General features: G+C 49.3%; 1 protein-coding gene and 1 long non-coding RNA gene across 7 annotated transcripts in view; both read left to right on the top strand.

The window, feature by feature from the left end:
* Positions 1-15,670, top strand: part of LOC309328923 — a 317,695-nt gene that overhangs the window by 261,119 nt on the left and 40,906 nt on the right. The window lies entirely within an intron of this gene.
* MCTP2 (multiple C2 and transmembrane domain containing 2) overlaps positions 1-15,670 on the top strand; it is a 119,137-nt gene that overhangs the window by 65,807 nt on the left and 37,660 nt on the right. For all 6 annotated transcript variants that reach the window (XM_081838845.1, XM_081838844.1, XM_081838847.1 and 3 more), the window contains one exon: positions 327-446. In XM_081838845.1, coding sequence (XP_081694971.1) covers positions 327-446 — 120 coding nt within the window. The remainder of the gene's footprint in view (positions 1-326; positions 447-15,670) is intronic.

The raw sequence follows: 15,670 nt of genomic DNA, 5'->3' as shown, positions 1-15,670 counted from the left end.
GGGAGGCTAACGTTGGTACCTACCTCCCAGCCAGTGATTGTCCTGCTGTGGCTACCTGCCTCCCTTCAATAGTTGTCTCCTATCATTTTGTCCTTTAGCGTTGGTGGAATAGTCAGGGAGGAGTAAAGAGATTTATTGACACATTCCAAGCACACAGACTTAACTAGAGAGGGCATTTCCACATGCAGAAAGGTTAGATAGATATGCAAGAGCTTGCTTTATTTATTTATTAATTTTTTTTTATCATGCCCCTGTTCCTTTTTGTTTTGTTTTTAAAGTCCTCCTTGTTTTGAATCTTCTTTTCCCTCCCACCTCATGCTCACCAGATCTTGTCAAGAAACGTTGACCGTGTGAAAAGAATCACTATGGCAATATGGAACATGATACAGTTTCTCCAAAGCTGCTTTCTGTGGGAATCTCCCGTAAGGAGTGTGATAGCATTTGTGGTAAGTGGCTAAGCCTTCTCACAGAATTAAATGTGTTCTCATAAATGACTTTTCTCAGTAGATGACTGTGAAATGCTCCTTGTTATGATGGGCTGTGTATGTGTCTGGAGGAATGGGTTATTTATATTTCAGAGAGCCATGTGGAGTTGAATTGCACCTCTATTTGGAGGTCTAAGTCTAATTTGGAGATAAAGAACCATAGGGAGGAAGAGCTTGGGCTTAGTATTTGTCCCCCACCCTCAGTTAACAGCATTTGGAAAGCAGACTGAGGGAGCAAACAGGTCTCCTGGTCACATTCTTTCCCACTGTGGCAAAATCTCTGTTCAAATTATAGAAATTGGGTTGCATCCAATGACATTTTACTTAGAGTAAACCTATTGAAATCAAGGGGCCTAAATTAGATATACTCATTAATTTTAATTGGTCTACTGTGAGTCGAACTCAGTTGGATAAAACCATTCTCCCTACATTGGGATATATACATATAAACTAGCATGCGCAAATTATTTGCAAATCTGTCCCCTTTCTTGGCAATGGAAGAGTAGTCACCATTAACTCTAGGGTAAAGTTTACATTACATTTCCAGGCAAGCATATAAATCCTGCTACAAAATCTAGTATTAGGTGCAGAATCAAATGTCCTGATAACATATATTCAAAACCACAAGTTCCAAATGGATATTTGCAGCTGTAAGAACTAAAAATTGTGTGGGCAGTGTCTGGTAGATTGTCAATATTTGGGGATGGGTCTACCAACATCCATATAGCAGCTGGCCTTTCCCAAGTTGTGCAGAACAATCAGGAAAATGTAAATCTGCTTATTTATTTGTATGCAAGCAACAAAATTGCATTTTGTTACAGAATCTGGTGTGCGGCCTTACATAATATACGTACACAAACACACTGAAATCTTTGCACATAGTCACACATCATAGACAAATATATTGCCTACTGTCAGAGCCACCCTGGGTCCCAGCTCACAAGAGACCAAAGTCCAGTCCAAGCTATATACAAAAGGTTTTATTGAAGATCATTGTCGTCATTACATCCAAACTCCGTGGCTCCGCATCTGTTACCCTTAGATGTTAGAAGTCCCCTCTGAGTCCGTCCCTCCCCTGCACCAATTTAAGAGGCTTGTGCTGCTCCACCTTTTCCTCTCTTTCCTTTTCCGCAGGGTCTTCCTGCCCCCCTGTGTTCCCTCCTTCCGGGACTCCCCAGAGGCTGAGTCTTCTCCTGCCTGCTCCCCCCTCCTTCGTGCTTTGGCACCAGGCTCCTCCCCAGAGCTCTCCCCACTTCCGCGCGCCTCCACATTTGAACTTGGCGCGCGTACGTTGCTCCTGACCTTCCTTTCAACAGCCACACTGCTCCCGGTACTGCTTTCCGCCCCTTCCGGCAGGACGTCTTGCCCCGATCTCCTTCCCCCCTCTGCTCCTTGTTCTGTTCCTCCCGACACACTGGTAACTCCACCCTCTTCACTCCGTTCCGGTGGAGAAGCCGGTCCCGATCTCCAACTCCCACTGGCGGTTCCCCCTACGTTCCCCTGCTCCTGACTGCTTCCCCCTTGGGCTCCCCTTGGCTTGACCAGGGGGGCTCCCTTTTGGGAATCCTCCGATTCACTGGACGGACTCATGGACCATCTCGGGTCATTGTCGTCCTCTTCCTCGTCAGCCTGGAATCCTTCTCCCTCACTCTCGGTCTCCTCCCTCCTCTGCGCCTCTCTCCCTGAACCCCTGACATCCATCCCCCCCTCGAAGCCCCCCCTTCCCCCCTCCCCCCCATCGGGTGCGGGTTGTGGGAACTGCAGCTCCTCGGAGGTAGATGCAGGATACAGTTCGGCTACGTCCATGTCCTCTGCTGGCAGCTCGGTGTACGTGTGTTCGAATTCGGGTTCTTCACCCAAAATGTTCGCAGTTCCCTCTTCCATTGCTACTTCGTCTGGTGCTGCCGGCCAAGGCCCCTTCAGCCATTTCTTGCGCCAGGCTTCCTCTGGTTGCTCATCCCACCAATAAGAGGGCTCTGTGTCCACCCCTGAACACGATCCCCTGGGCGAGTTTGAGTCCGGCGTTCTTTCCTCGGCTGAAGAAAAGCCGTGGAAAGTGCTGCCTGAACATGTGGGGGTAAAGAGCCAGTCATCGAAGTACTCGGCTGGCATGGGTCTATGTGGGAAAAGGGCATGGAACTCGTCCTTTAAAAGAGGTTCGTCTAAAGCGTAGTCCGGCACCCACCCACTGGCACTGACTGGTGCACCCTCTCTGACTAGAAAGTATTCTATTCCCTCTTCCCCCCATCTCGAGTCCAGGATCTCTGTGACCTCGTTGAGTGGTTCGACCCTAGGCGATCCCTCCCTCCTAGGTGACTCTGTGCGTGGCTGCGGTACTGTTTCAGACTCCTGAAACCTGTGCGGGGCCTTGTAGGGAGTGAGCACCGACCTATGAAAAACCGGGTGGACTCTGGAACCTTCGGGGAGGGCCAGTCGAAAAGCCACGGGGTTGATCTTAGCCTCCACCTGGTATGGTCCTAGCTGCCTGTGCCCTAGCTTCTTCTTGGCCAACGACTTGGCTGGCATCGCCTGGGCCGCTAACCACACCCAGTCCCCCACCTGGATGTCCTCTCCCACTCTTCTGCCTTTGTCTGCCTGCACCTTATATGCTTGTTTGGCTAGCTCCAAATGTCTCCGCAGCTCCTCGTGCACCTCTTGTAGTTCTGCAGCAAACTGGTCGGCCTCTTGCGGCTCCCCCTCTCTTGGTGCTACGAACCCCGGGAAGGTCCTGGGATGACGTCCATTGTTCGCGAAGAACGGCGTCACCCCCGTCGACGCATGCTTCGTGTTGTTGTAGGCAAACTCCGCCATCGGTAGGTAGTCCACCCAAGCTGCGGGTCGCTGATTTGCGTAACATCTCAGGTACTGCTGCATGATCGCGTTGACCCTCTCGGCTTGGCCGTTGGTTTGTGGATGTCTTGCCGACGCTAGGTTGATCTTGACGTGCAGGATACCTAGGAGCTTCTGCCAAAAATTGGAAATAAACTGGCGCCCCCTGTCGGACAGGATGGCCCGCGGCAGCCCATGCGCCCGGAACACGTGGTCGATGAAGAGCTTGGCGGTCTGTTCCGCCGTCGCCACCTTCGCGCAGGGAATGAAGTGCGCCATCTTGGTGAACAAGTCCACCACCACCAGTACCGCCGTCTTGCCTCTGGAACTGGGCAGGTCAGTGACGAAGTCCAGCGCCACCCTCTCCCACGGTTGCTGTGGTGTTTCCAGTGGTTCCAGTAAGCCCGCCGGCTTCTGGTGTACTGGCTTGGACCTCTGACAAGTGTCACATCTGGCGACGTACTCCGCTACTTCTCCTCGCATCTGGGGCCACCAAAAGTCCCTGGCCACCAGTTCCATTGTCTTCTCCCTGCCGAAATGGCCCGCACTGGGAGCGTTGTGCAACTGCTGCAGAACCTTTGCTCGGAGCTCGTCGCTCGGCACGTAGAGGGCACCCTTGTGAGTTAACAGTCCGTCGCGTAACTGGAACTCATCGTCTCTCAGCGAACCCCTACGCAGCTCCTCTATTTTGGATTGTGCAAACTGATCTACCTGCAACGCGCGTCGTACCGCGTCCAGGTCGACAGCGATGGCAGCGCACGCCCACGCCTGCGGTGCAAAAATGTGCCTGGCTGCTATTGGCGCCGCTTCCTCAAGATATTGCGGTTTCCTGGAGAGCGCATCGGCTATAACGTTGGAGTCCCCTGGGACGTACTCTATCCTGAAGTCGAAATCCGCGAAGAACTCTGCCCAGCGCATGTGTCTTTGGCTCTGGAGTTTCGCCGTGCGCCAATACTCTAAGTTCTTGTGATCCGTGCGGACCTGCACTGTGTGCTTGGCTCCAATGAGGAAATGTCGCCACGCTTTGAACGCTGCGTGAATGGCTAACAGCTCCCTGTCCCATATGGTGTAGTTTTGCTCCGCTTTGCTGAGCTTTCTGGAGTAAAAGGCACCGGGTCTCCAGTTTCCATGTGGATCTTCTTGCAGGAGTACGGCTCCAACCGCTCTGTCTGACGCGTCGGTCTCTACTCGTATGGGCTTGCCTGGATTCACGTGCAGCAGCTGCTCCTCGGAGGCGAAAAGGCTTTTAAGCTTCTGAAAAGAGCGCTCCGCCTGTTCCGTCCACACGAACCTCTTTTTCTTGGAACTGAGAGTGTCCGTGATCGCTGCCGTCTCCTTTGCAAAACCTCTGATGAATTTGCGGTAGAAGTTGGCGAAGCCGATGAATCTTTGGACTTCCTTCCGATTGCGAGGGCTCTTCCAGTCCAACACCGCGCGGACCTTGGCGCTGTCCATGGCCAGCCCCTTGTCGGACAGCTTGTAGCCTAGGAAATCCACGTCCGTCACATCAAACTGGCACTTCTCTAACTTGGCGTAGAGCTTGTTCTCCCGTAGTCTCTGCAGGACTTCCTTTACGTCCTTCTCATGGGCCTCCTCCGTTTCCGAAAAGATCAGGATGTCGTCGAGGAAACACACGCATTTCTTGTAGAGAAGTCCCGCTAGCACGTGATGCATAAATGCTTGGAAGACGTGAGATCCATTTTGGAGACCAAATGGCATAACTCTGTATTCGTACGTGCCCAGAGGCGTGAACATGGCCGTCTTCCACTCATCGCCCTCCCGGATGCGTATGAGGTTATACGCTCCACGCAGATCCAATTTGGTGAAGATCTTCCCCTTCCTTACGGTTGCCAGGAGATCATCTATCTTGGGCATGGGGAAGGCCTTGGGTTTGGTCTTACTGTTTATGAATCGATAGTCCACAATGAGTCTTTTTTGGGGCGTGTCCTTTTTCTTTACAAAGAAAACAGGACTGTCCCCCACCGCTTTCGATTCTCGGATGAATCCGCGCTTCAAATTGTGCTCTATGAACTCCCTGAGTTCTTGCATCTCGTCCTCAGACATGGAATACAGCTTTGCAGTCGGCAACTGCGCCCCTGGCACCAGGTCGATGGCACAATCATAAGGCCTGTGGGGCGGCAACTGGTCAGCTTCCTTCTCGCAGAAAACCTCCAGGAACCCCTCGTACTTGCGGGGTACTGCCTGCACCATGCCAAGTTGCAACTGCTGCTCAGCTCCCTCCTCCTGGCTGGACTGGATGCAATGTTGAGCACAGTACGATGAGCAAAAGGTGATCTGCCGTTGGTACCACGCTACAGCAGGACTGTGTCTCTCCAGCCAACTCATGCCTAATACTATAGGCGTGTCTGAAAGGCGGGTGACATTGAAGCTGATGACTTCTCGATGATTTCCAATCCTCATCACCATGGGAGGCGTCTGTTGCACAACTTGTCCTCCTAGCAATTTCCTGCCATCCACCGTGACTACGTTCAGAGGTGTTGTCGCTGGCAGAAGCGCTATGCGATGCTGCTTGACAAAGTGCGTCCCCACAAAATCTGCGTTGCTCCCAGAATCAATCGTGATGGGGACTTCCAGGGTGGTTCCATTCGGCAACTGAAGTGTTGCAGTGAGCTGCACCGCTGGCTTGGGTGGTAAAGGGTCTGTGCGTTGCAAAAGTGCTGGGGACTGCTCTACAGATTCGCCTGGCTGAGCCCCAGCAGCTCTGCTTCCAGCCAGGCACTGTCGTTTCCCTGAGGTTGCTCTGCTTGCATCATTTCTGCTGCAACAGTTGCTAAAGCTGCAGTGTGTTTCTGCAGCCTCTGGGGACACTCTTTCGCCATGTGCTGTGCACTGTCGCAAATGTAACACTTCCTGGTCCCTCTAGGAGGCTTTGCCTTCACTGCACCGGAAGCTGGGGCTCTGGCTGTTGCTTGAGCCTTAGCACCACCAAGTTCCATGGGCTCCTCCCCCTGCCTTCCCAGTGGCGAAGGATGTGACTGACTGAACTCCCTGGGGATGAAAGAAGACGTCCTCGCTGGTGGACGCACCTGACGTTCTTCCTCAGTGTGCCAAGGACGTCCCTCGTGCCGTATCCCAATCGCCAAAGCCCTCTGCACAAGCTCTTCCAGGGTCTGGGGTCTGTCTCCCCTGGCAAGTTCATCCTTAATGGGACCGCTGAGCCCCTCCCAGAACAAATCCCTCACAGGTGCACAATCCTTCTCCCAGCTTAGCGCAGTCAGTAAAGCAAAAAATCTAGAATGGTACTGACGCACAGTGGCTTTGCCTTGCCGCAATCCAAAAATTTCCCTGCGTGCAAGATCCACATCTACAGTTGACTGGAAGCAGGCATCCATCGCTTTAATGAATTCATCTGCATCGCGGCGGGCAGGGCCATCTTCACGCCACAAATTGCGCAACCAGTCTCTGGCCGGCCCATGCAAGTGAGAAACAATAAACCCCACTTTCTCCTCCTCATCTTTAAAGTCATGACGAAGCAAGTGCAATGCATACAAAACGTCTGCTCTGAAACTGGGGTAGTGCTTCAGGTTCCCATTGAAGTGGGTGACTAGGCTGCCCCCCCTCCGTCCAAGTCCAATCCCCTCTGATCTGGACCCTGGGAACCCTTCCCTGCTTGCACGTTCCCACCTTGTTTGCAGGTCCTGGCAGCGCTTCTCCATTTCGTCATGCTTCTTCTGAGACGCAAGGACTGCAGCAGTGAGTTCGGAAACTGTAGTTCGCAGCGCTGTCAACTGCTCCTCCGCACTCATGGCTGTCACCGTTCGTGAGCTTTGCAAAAAAAAAAATTTTGCGTTCTTTGGAGGGGACTTTCTGTCAGAGCCACCCTGGGTCCCAGCTCACAAGAGACCAAAGTCCAGTCCAAGCTATATACAAAAGGTTTTATTGAAGATCATTGTCGTCATTACATCCAAACTCCGTGGCTCCGCATCTGTTACCCTTAGATGTTAGAAGTCCCCTCTGAGTCCGTCCCTCCCCTGCACCAATTTAAGAGGCTTGTGCTGCTCCACCTTTTCCTCTCTTTCCTTTTCCGCAGGGTCTTCCTGCCCCCCTGTGTTCCCTCCTTCCGGGACTCCCCAGAGGCTGAGTCTTCTCCTGCCTGCTCCCCCCTCCTTCGTGCTTTGGCACCAGGCTCCTCCCCAGAGCTCTCCCCACTTCCGCGCGCCTCCACATTTGAACTTGGCGCGCGTACGTTGCTCCTGACCTTCCTTTCAACAGCCACACTGCTCCCGGTACTGCTTTCCGCCCCTTCCGGCAGGACGTCTTGCCCCGATCTCCTTCCCCCCTCTGCTCCTTGTTCTGTTCCTCCCGACACACTGGTAACTCCACCCTCTTCACTCCGTTCCGGTGGAGAAGCCGGTCCCGATCTCCAACTCCCACTGGCGGTTCCCCCTACGTTCCCCTGCTCCTGACTGCTTCCCCCTTGGGCTCCCCTTGGCTTGACCAGGGGGGCTCCCTTTTGGGAATCCTCCGATTCACTGGACGGACTCATGGACCATCTCGGGTCATTGTCGTCCTCTTCCTCGTCAGCCTGGAATCCTTCTCCCTCACTCTCGGTCTCCTCCCTCCTCTGCGCCTCTCTCCCTGAACCCCTGACACCTACACTTGGCCCTAATGTGATAGCTTTGCCTATGAGCCCCTACCTGCAGCAGCCATTGACCAAGTCAGTGAGAGGCAGTCTTCTGTTTGCTCTTAACAAGGTCGTCATGTCACCAAATCTGATTAGCTGCACTGTGCTGTGATGTGACACCAGTACCATGTTATGGAAGCGGTGATGGGACCCTTTTCAGCCTGAAGGTCACATTCCCTTGTGGGTAACCTTCTGAGGCAGAGGGTATGTTTCAGTGATGGACATTGCCTAATACGAGCAACAGATTTGATATATATATACCTTTGTATAGTATAAAGTACTAAGGCAGCAGTGGGGAGCCCTTTCCATTCCAAGGGATGCATTTCCTCATGAGGACCACATACCGGGGCTCAGTGTGGGAAAAGAGAGTATGACCAGGCACAATCATCTCTATCCATCCCTCACCCAGGCAAACAAGAGGTGTTAACACACTTGGACACATTCTAGCCAGGTAAAATGACAGAAGGAAGTCTAAGAGCTGGGTCAGAGAGGGTTTGTGAGTCTGGGGAGCACGGCTTGGGAAGTGTCCCAGTCAGGGGTTTAGCAGTCTGCGGTTGCACGGGGGGAGCGGGGTCACTGTCAGGCTCCCCCTCCCTCACGGCTGGCAGCCAGCAATGGGAAAACAAAAAGTTCTTACCATGCTATTTTATTCAAAATTCACAGAGAGAGACAGACTCTCAGATAATGGCGTAGCTCCAAGTAAAGTTCCACGCCTCTGTCTCTCCTGTTCTACTTCATCCCTGCGCTAGCTGACGTGTGCTTTTTGCCTCTGAGCTTTCTGTTCTACTACTCTCAATGCACGTCGGATCCTGGAGGGGGGTTCAGAAATGCTTTCCAAAGACACTGAGTCTGTCAGCTGTCTCTCCCCTGGTGCTTTTTCTTCCTGCTACTCTCCCAATATTTCCTAGCTCTTCCCCTCTGCAGCCTCTGAACTATGACCTTTTGCAAACCACTATTCTAAATCAACACTGTCCTCCTGTTCTTGGGAAGGTTCAGGAAGGGGTCGGCGGTCCTCACCATTCCTCCTCAGTCCAGTCCCTGACAGTCACAGACCCATTACTATTTCTGCAGCAAGACCCTTTTCTGCAGTGCCCTGGAGCCCCCCAGTCAGCCTGAAAGGGGCACTTTTTAGCCATGGAGAAGAAGACTTCTCACCCTCTGTGCTGAATGGGGTTCCTCACCCCTGCATTAGAACAAGAGAGAATTCAGCACTGTCCTTTTTGTTTATAATTATTATTCATATTACTTAACTGTATATGGTTGACCACTGATAAAATTATCTTGGTGTGTTATTGAAATAAATTCTCAGTCTTGATTCAGAGTCACTTGCTCATTTTGCAGAAGTTTGTGTTCTGGTTCTAAATTGTGACCTGCCCTTAGTGGGTGGATATGATTCTGGGCTGATTTGTCAGGATATGTTGATAGACCTTTTCCGTTCCATCTCTGAGTTTCTGCAAAGCCTCGTTTTCTTTAAATTAACGGTTTAGTTACACCCTAGCAGCTCTTGGGTGTGCCACTTGACAGAACTATGCAGGAAATAATTCTGCCCTGATTCTCATCATCTTTGGTGGTTCTCTCTTTAGCCTATATTGGTTGAAAATAAAAATAGGAAAGAGTCTCATCAGCAAGTGCCAGCAGCCAAAATCCCACTGTTGTTTTTTTCAGTTGTGACTTCAAATCCACACCCTCCGCTCTCATCCACACACACACACACACACACACACACACACAAGCACACAAATTCATATATTTAATTTATATGATTTCATTTAGGAGTCTCACCCCACAAAATATCTTGAAGCTACCTCGCAGTTAAGAGCCTCAATGACAAAACAATTAAAAACAATTCCATATATGTTTTCATGATCTCTTTGTTTTAATAGATCACATATTAATGTTTAGTTGTTTTTATAAGGATGTTTTCTGTCTTCTGATGGAAACAGCTGGCTAGTATGGTGGTGGGCAGGTACATGACTAGGATCTAGGGATGGCCGAACCTGTAAATTTTCAGTTTCTCTCGATTTCTCATTTTCCCCAATCATGAGCTCATTTTCATTTCACTTTCAATTTGTATGCCGCCTTTCTGTGATACTATACCCAAGGCAGTTTACAAGCTGAAGAAACAACTACCGTATTTTTTGCCCTATAGGACGCACCGGCCCATAGGACGCACCTAGTTTTTTTGGGGGGGAAATAAAGAAAAAAAATTTTATCCCCCCCCCCAGCTGCGGGGCTGGGAGGGGGAAGCCCGAGCTTTTAAAAATGCACCTACCGTAGTAGGTGCTAGTAGTAGTAGGTGCTTCGGGCTACTATCCACAGCCTAGGGAGCCCTGCAGGAACTCCCGCGGGCTCCCCAGGCTTGCTGATGGCTTCCTGAAGCCTGGAGAGCGAGAGGGGTGGGTGCTCACCGACCCCTCTCGCTCTCCAAGCTTCAGCGAAAGCTTGCATTCGCCCCATAGGACGCACACAGATTTCCCCTTCATTTTTGGAGGGGGAAAAGTGCGTCCTATAGGGTGAACAATACGGTAAATAGACAGCAAAGATCACACATGTAATAACAATCTGATCCAATGCAAAAAGTTCAGTCTGTTGCATTCCTGTTTGAGTTTGCAAACTTTTCTTTAAAAAACCCCAAAAGTGCATGAAAATTTATACACATTTTTGTGTGCGCTTCTCCTAATGATTGCAAAAGTGAAACATATTCCAAGATTCCTCCTTTTAATAGTGTTTGGGAAGTTGCTTTGAATTGCCTTCTAAATCTCTGCTGAAAAGCTCCCTCTGCAGATTTTTGGTCCTGAAAGTTACGCCTGCCACATGGAGCTAATTGCTACCACTGGGTAATACATATTTTAAAAACATTTTAAAGGTAAATTTTAAGCATTGAATTGCTGTTGTGAGGAATTATGCATCGTTGCACATTCTGCTTATAATTTTTTCTCCGGAATAATTACCCCTTCTATTGACAGTTTGCCAAGTATTAATGGTAATTATGCCATTTAATGAAATTACAGTTTTCTTAATGCAATTACTGTAATATGAGGGAAATTAAAAGGATGTTGTATTCGACTGTCTCTCCTCCACCCTTACTCCAGCCCTTTAAAAGTCTGTACAGACAAGTTTGTATGCAAGCTGGGGCTTTTTCTTATGAAATATGCCTTTCTTGAATGAAGGCTTAAGCGGCCTCACCAGCCTTGATGATACAGGAGGGTAAATAGAGAGAACCAATGTGAGTTTTCTACAGTGATAGCTCTACCATTAGGCAGCCACCTCAGACAGCAGATATTGAGGGTGGGGCCCTCAGATGGAGGACATATTCCCATCACCAGTTTTGAACTATGTCAAAGGTTTTTTTTTTTTTTTTTTACCAGTCCAACTGAATTCTAAACGTGAAATCAGAGGGCACCATCTGGTAGCAGACTTCTTTATTTCCTACTCTCACAAAACAAAATAAAAATCATGTTCATCAGCTAAAATAGACTTGGTCACCTCACCTCGAACCCCCCGCCCCCCTGTAGAATTGGAAAAGTTTAGAAAAGGGCAATGTTCAAGGGGATGGAGTAACTCTGCTATGTGGAAAAGTTGCGGCATTTGGGACTTTTTAGTTTAGGGAAAGAGGGATGCGGGTGGCGCTGTGGGTTAAACCACAGAGCCTAGGACTTGCCGATCAGAAGGTCGGACGTTCGAATCCCTGCAACGGGGTGAGCTCCTGTTGCTCGGTCCCTGCTCCTGCCAACCTATCAGTTTGAAAGCACGTCAAAGTGCATGTAGATAAATAGGTACCGCTCTGACGGGAAGGTAAACAGTGTTTCTGTGCACTCTTCTGGTTCACCAGAAGCAGCTTAGTCATGCTGGCCACATGACCCGGAAGCTGTACGCCGGCTCCCTTGGCCAATAAAGCGAAATGAGCGCCGCAACCCCAGAGTCGGCCACGACTGGACCTAATGGTCAGGGGTCCCTTTACCTAACCTTGACGTCATATAAAACCTCTCAGTTGAGAGGCAACATGCTACTGACTACCAGCTGCAGTGGGGTCACCTATGGCAGAACACTATTTATTTATGGCATTTATGTCCCACGTTTTTATCCAAGGGGCTCAAGATATGGCACACATGGTTCTTTCCCTCATTTAACCCACAATAACCCTGTGAGCTCGATTGAGAGGCAGTGACTGGCCTGATGTTGCCCAGTGAGCTTCATGGCAGAGTGAGGATTTGAACCCTGGTCTCTCAGGTCCTAGTCCAGCACTCTAACTGTCAAGGAGCCGTCAGCGAGCCAAGTCAACCACAGGGCAGGCACACACATGGGAGGCACAGAATGCAATTAGCTCTTTATTAACAGAACACAACAATGCAGCAGAGTCCTCCAGCTGAGATGTTACTGAAACTGGGACTTCCGGGTTAGCGCGAACGGCTAATGGCGGATTCCCTCCGAGCTCCGGAGGGAATCGGCTCTGCTGAGGACGGGTCTTGCCGTGCTGGCGACACGGGGACCCTCAGAAACCGCAGGCGCGGAAGCCTGCGGACTTGGTGACTCGGTGGGCACCTTAAGCGCCCTCCCCGACCCACGAAGAGCCTTTTTAAAGGCTGCGGAGAGGGTACGGAGAGTGGCGTGGTGCTGAGAGTAGACCGCTACCTCAGTAGAGTTGAAGCCGCAAGCCATGGCCGGAGAGCGCTGACTTTCTTCCCAAATTTGGACTGGATAACAAAGGACCCGTGAGTAGTGGAATTTGGACTTTAAAAACTTTATCCTGTGAATTCGGCACGATCGGGGGATGTGTTAAAGGGAAGTCCGCACCCCCTCTACTCATAGACGTTTCAAAGCAAGGAACGGAGAATTAAGGCGGAATGAATACTGTTTTGAGGATTTAAAAGTTTCTCACAAATTTGATAGAACAAGATTTTTGTGCTGGAGAGAAAGGGAATTTGGAACTTTGTGTGTATCCCCCCCAAAAAACCCGGGAGTGTCCTATTTGGGTCCCGGAGGAAGAAGTGAAAGGAGTTTGACAGCTGTCAAAGAAGCTGTCAAACGGGCGGACAAAGTAAAGAATTTTGCTATTTAATAACTCTTGGAATTAAAGTTGATACATTTGGACTGAGGCGATTGGAAACAAAGTATTGATAATAACAAAGTAACAGATTATTGGAAAAGGACTACTAAATAACTGAAAGCCCCCTAGGGGGAATTAGTGACATTACAATGGCTGCAGAGGGAAAATTACTGGCGGAGATAGAAAAAATGTTTTTTCTCGTGGGAATCCTGCAGGAGCAGAGTATGGCTCTGAGTAAAGTTTTTATGACCTTGAATCTTGAAACAAACAACTCTGCTGAATGCACAAAGGAGATGTATGATAAAAATTCTGCAGCTGAGCAGGAAGAGATGCCTTTGGAATTGACAGAGAAAAAAGAAGGAGTTCAGACACTACAAGTGGAAAATATCAACCAGAAATCTGCAGCGTCAGAGTATGAGCAAGAAGACCTCTGGATTACAGACCTGCGAAAGATGAGAAAGAAGAAGAGAGAAGCCCCTGGAGTACTTGGAATATTAAAACTAGAAAGAACAAAGCAATATGATTGGGACTTTTCTCTTGAGTATGGAAAACTAGATGGTCTTTCGCAGCAAACACTCTTCAACATTCTGAATGAAAGAAAATATGATCTGACTCTGACTGAACTCCTTCGGGGTCTTAGGACCATCAAAGAGGACTACCAATATAGCTGGCAGAGAGGGACTGACAGAGAATCAGACGCCTCGGACGTGAGGAATCCGGGCTAGAAATATTTTTTGTTTGTTTTCTGGACATTTGTCTAGGAAGGGACAGAAACCGGGGCAGGGGGGGGAGAGAATAGAATTATAAAATGTTATGTTTTGTTTTACTTGGTCAATGTGACCTATAATTAATATAATAAAGGGAAAATTTGTGAAGGGGAAGTTAGATCGACCTTAAAAAAAAAAGAAATTAATGATTATAAGAGAATTGGATAGTTGAATACAGATAAACAAAAGATTTTAATTTTCAAAAGCAATGTGAATATCTTTAAGAGGTTAGGTAAGAACTTGCTGAATTAATTTTGGAATTGGGATGTAAGAGGAGGGGGTGGGGGGAAGTCAATGAAAGTGGGTAAAGAAATTTAGGGTATGTAATTGTATTTGTGTGTTTGTTTGTCTTTGTCTTTGTGTGTGTGTCTGTTGTTATAAAATGTAAAAACCCAATAAAAATTATTTTAAAAAAAAAAAGAGATGTTACTGAAACTGACCACTAGCTGCACCCTCTCCTTCTAGCCTTTCAGTCTGGATCCTTCCCAAGCAGAGGAAACCTGCATTGATGGGGTGAGCTCCTCCTCTGGGCTTGCCTGATCTGTTGCTCAGCAAATGTGCAAGTCTCTCCTCGAACGGGGTGTCAGAGGGGGAGGAGAGTCAGCAGGACTGGGACAGTCTGTGCTCACGCTGTGACTTTCGGCCTCTAACTGTGTCCTGGAAAGGCCTCCTTCTCATGACCTCTCTTTGATCACTCAACCCACCTCCCAGCTTGTCTCTTCTGCAGATTTCTCTTCAGTCTCCCACCACCAGAATCTGGTATCTAAGTCTTCGGAGCCCACCCAACTCCCACCAATCAATCTTCCTTATTTAGCCAGTCTCTGACACTAACTAGTACCCCACCATACAACTGCTATCACCTTGTGGGCTTCCCATAGGCATCTGTTTGTGGGATTCCCATAGGCATTTAGTTGGCCATTGTGGGAAACCATAGCATTGTGGGATGCTGGACCCTTAGCAGGGCTCTTCATAGGTATCATATGAAAAAGCTTTATATGTCTGTCATAGTCTGTGTACATGGCCTCTGATGTACATCTCTTCCTATTCGATAAATTATAGCCCTTCTCCCCATGACAAACATATGGTCATCCCCCATTATTTTCCATGCTGTCACGAGTGTCTCAGCCCCTTTGGGTAAAACCGAGGAGGGCAGACTCTGGTGGAAGGTGAGGAGGAATGGGAGAGGGAGGCTACAACACAGCAGCAGAGTGGGAAGGCGGTGGTCCCCTTCTCCTCTGGTGGGGGCTGAAGTGCTGGCTCCTCCTCCCCCTCTGGTGAGCATCACCAAAGTTTGGGGAGGTAGATGATCTCCAGGTTCTGGCTGGACAGGATTTGGAGGGGGAGGCAGGTCTAGTTCTGTCTCCCATGACAAAGTGGTGCCTCCAATGAGCATATTTATATTTCTGTGCATGCAGAGTTGTAGCTTGGGTGGGCCACACAAGTGGTACAGATCCTATATATGTCATATTTTGCTGCTCTGAACATTGCAACTTACCCATAAGAACACAAGGAGAGCCTGCTGGATCAGGCTTTTCATATTTATCTAGTGTTCCACACTGGCCACCCATGATCTCTCAAGTGTGCTGAGCCACAAATGGTGGATACCTTTATTTTTGTGCATTGATGCAGTGGTGCTTGGGAAGAGAGAGCAATAAGGTGCCTTTAGAAACATGGAGTGATGCTTTTGATCCAACTACCTCAGTATTGTCTACAGCAGGGGTCAGCAAAAGTTTTCAGCAGTGGGCCGCTCCACTGTCCCTCAGTTTGCCTACCCATGGTCTACACTGACCGGCAGTGGCTTTCCAAAGTTTCATGCAGAGAACATGGAGATGTCAGAGACTGAACCTTCTTCATGCAAAGCAGATGATCTACCACTGAGATACAGCCTTTCCAAAGC

The sequence above is a fragment of the Podarcis erhardii genome (assembly GCF_964252035.2).
Source record: "Podarcis erhardii genome assembly, chromosome: 14".
NCBI lineage: Eukaryota > Metazoa > Chordata > Lepidosauria > Squamata > Lacertidae > Podarcis > Podarcis erhardii.
The sequence above is the reverse complement of the archived record's forward strand: the minus strand, read 5'-3'. Positions and strand labels throughout refer to the sequence as shown.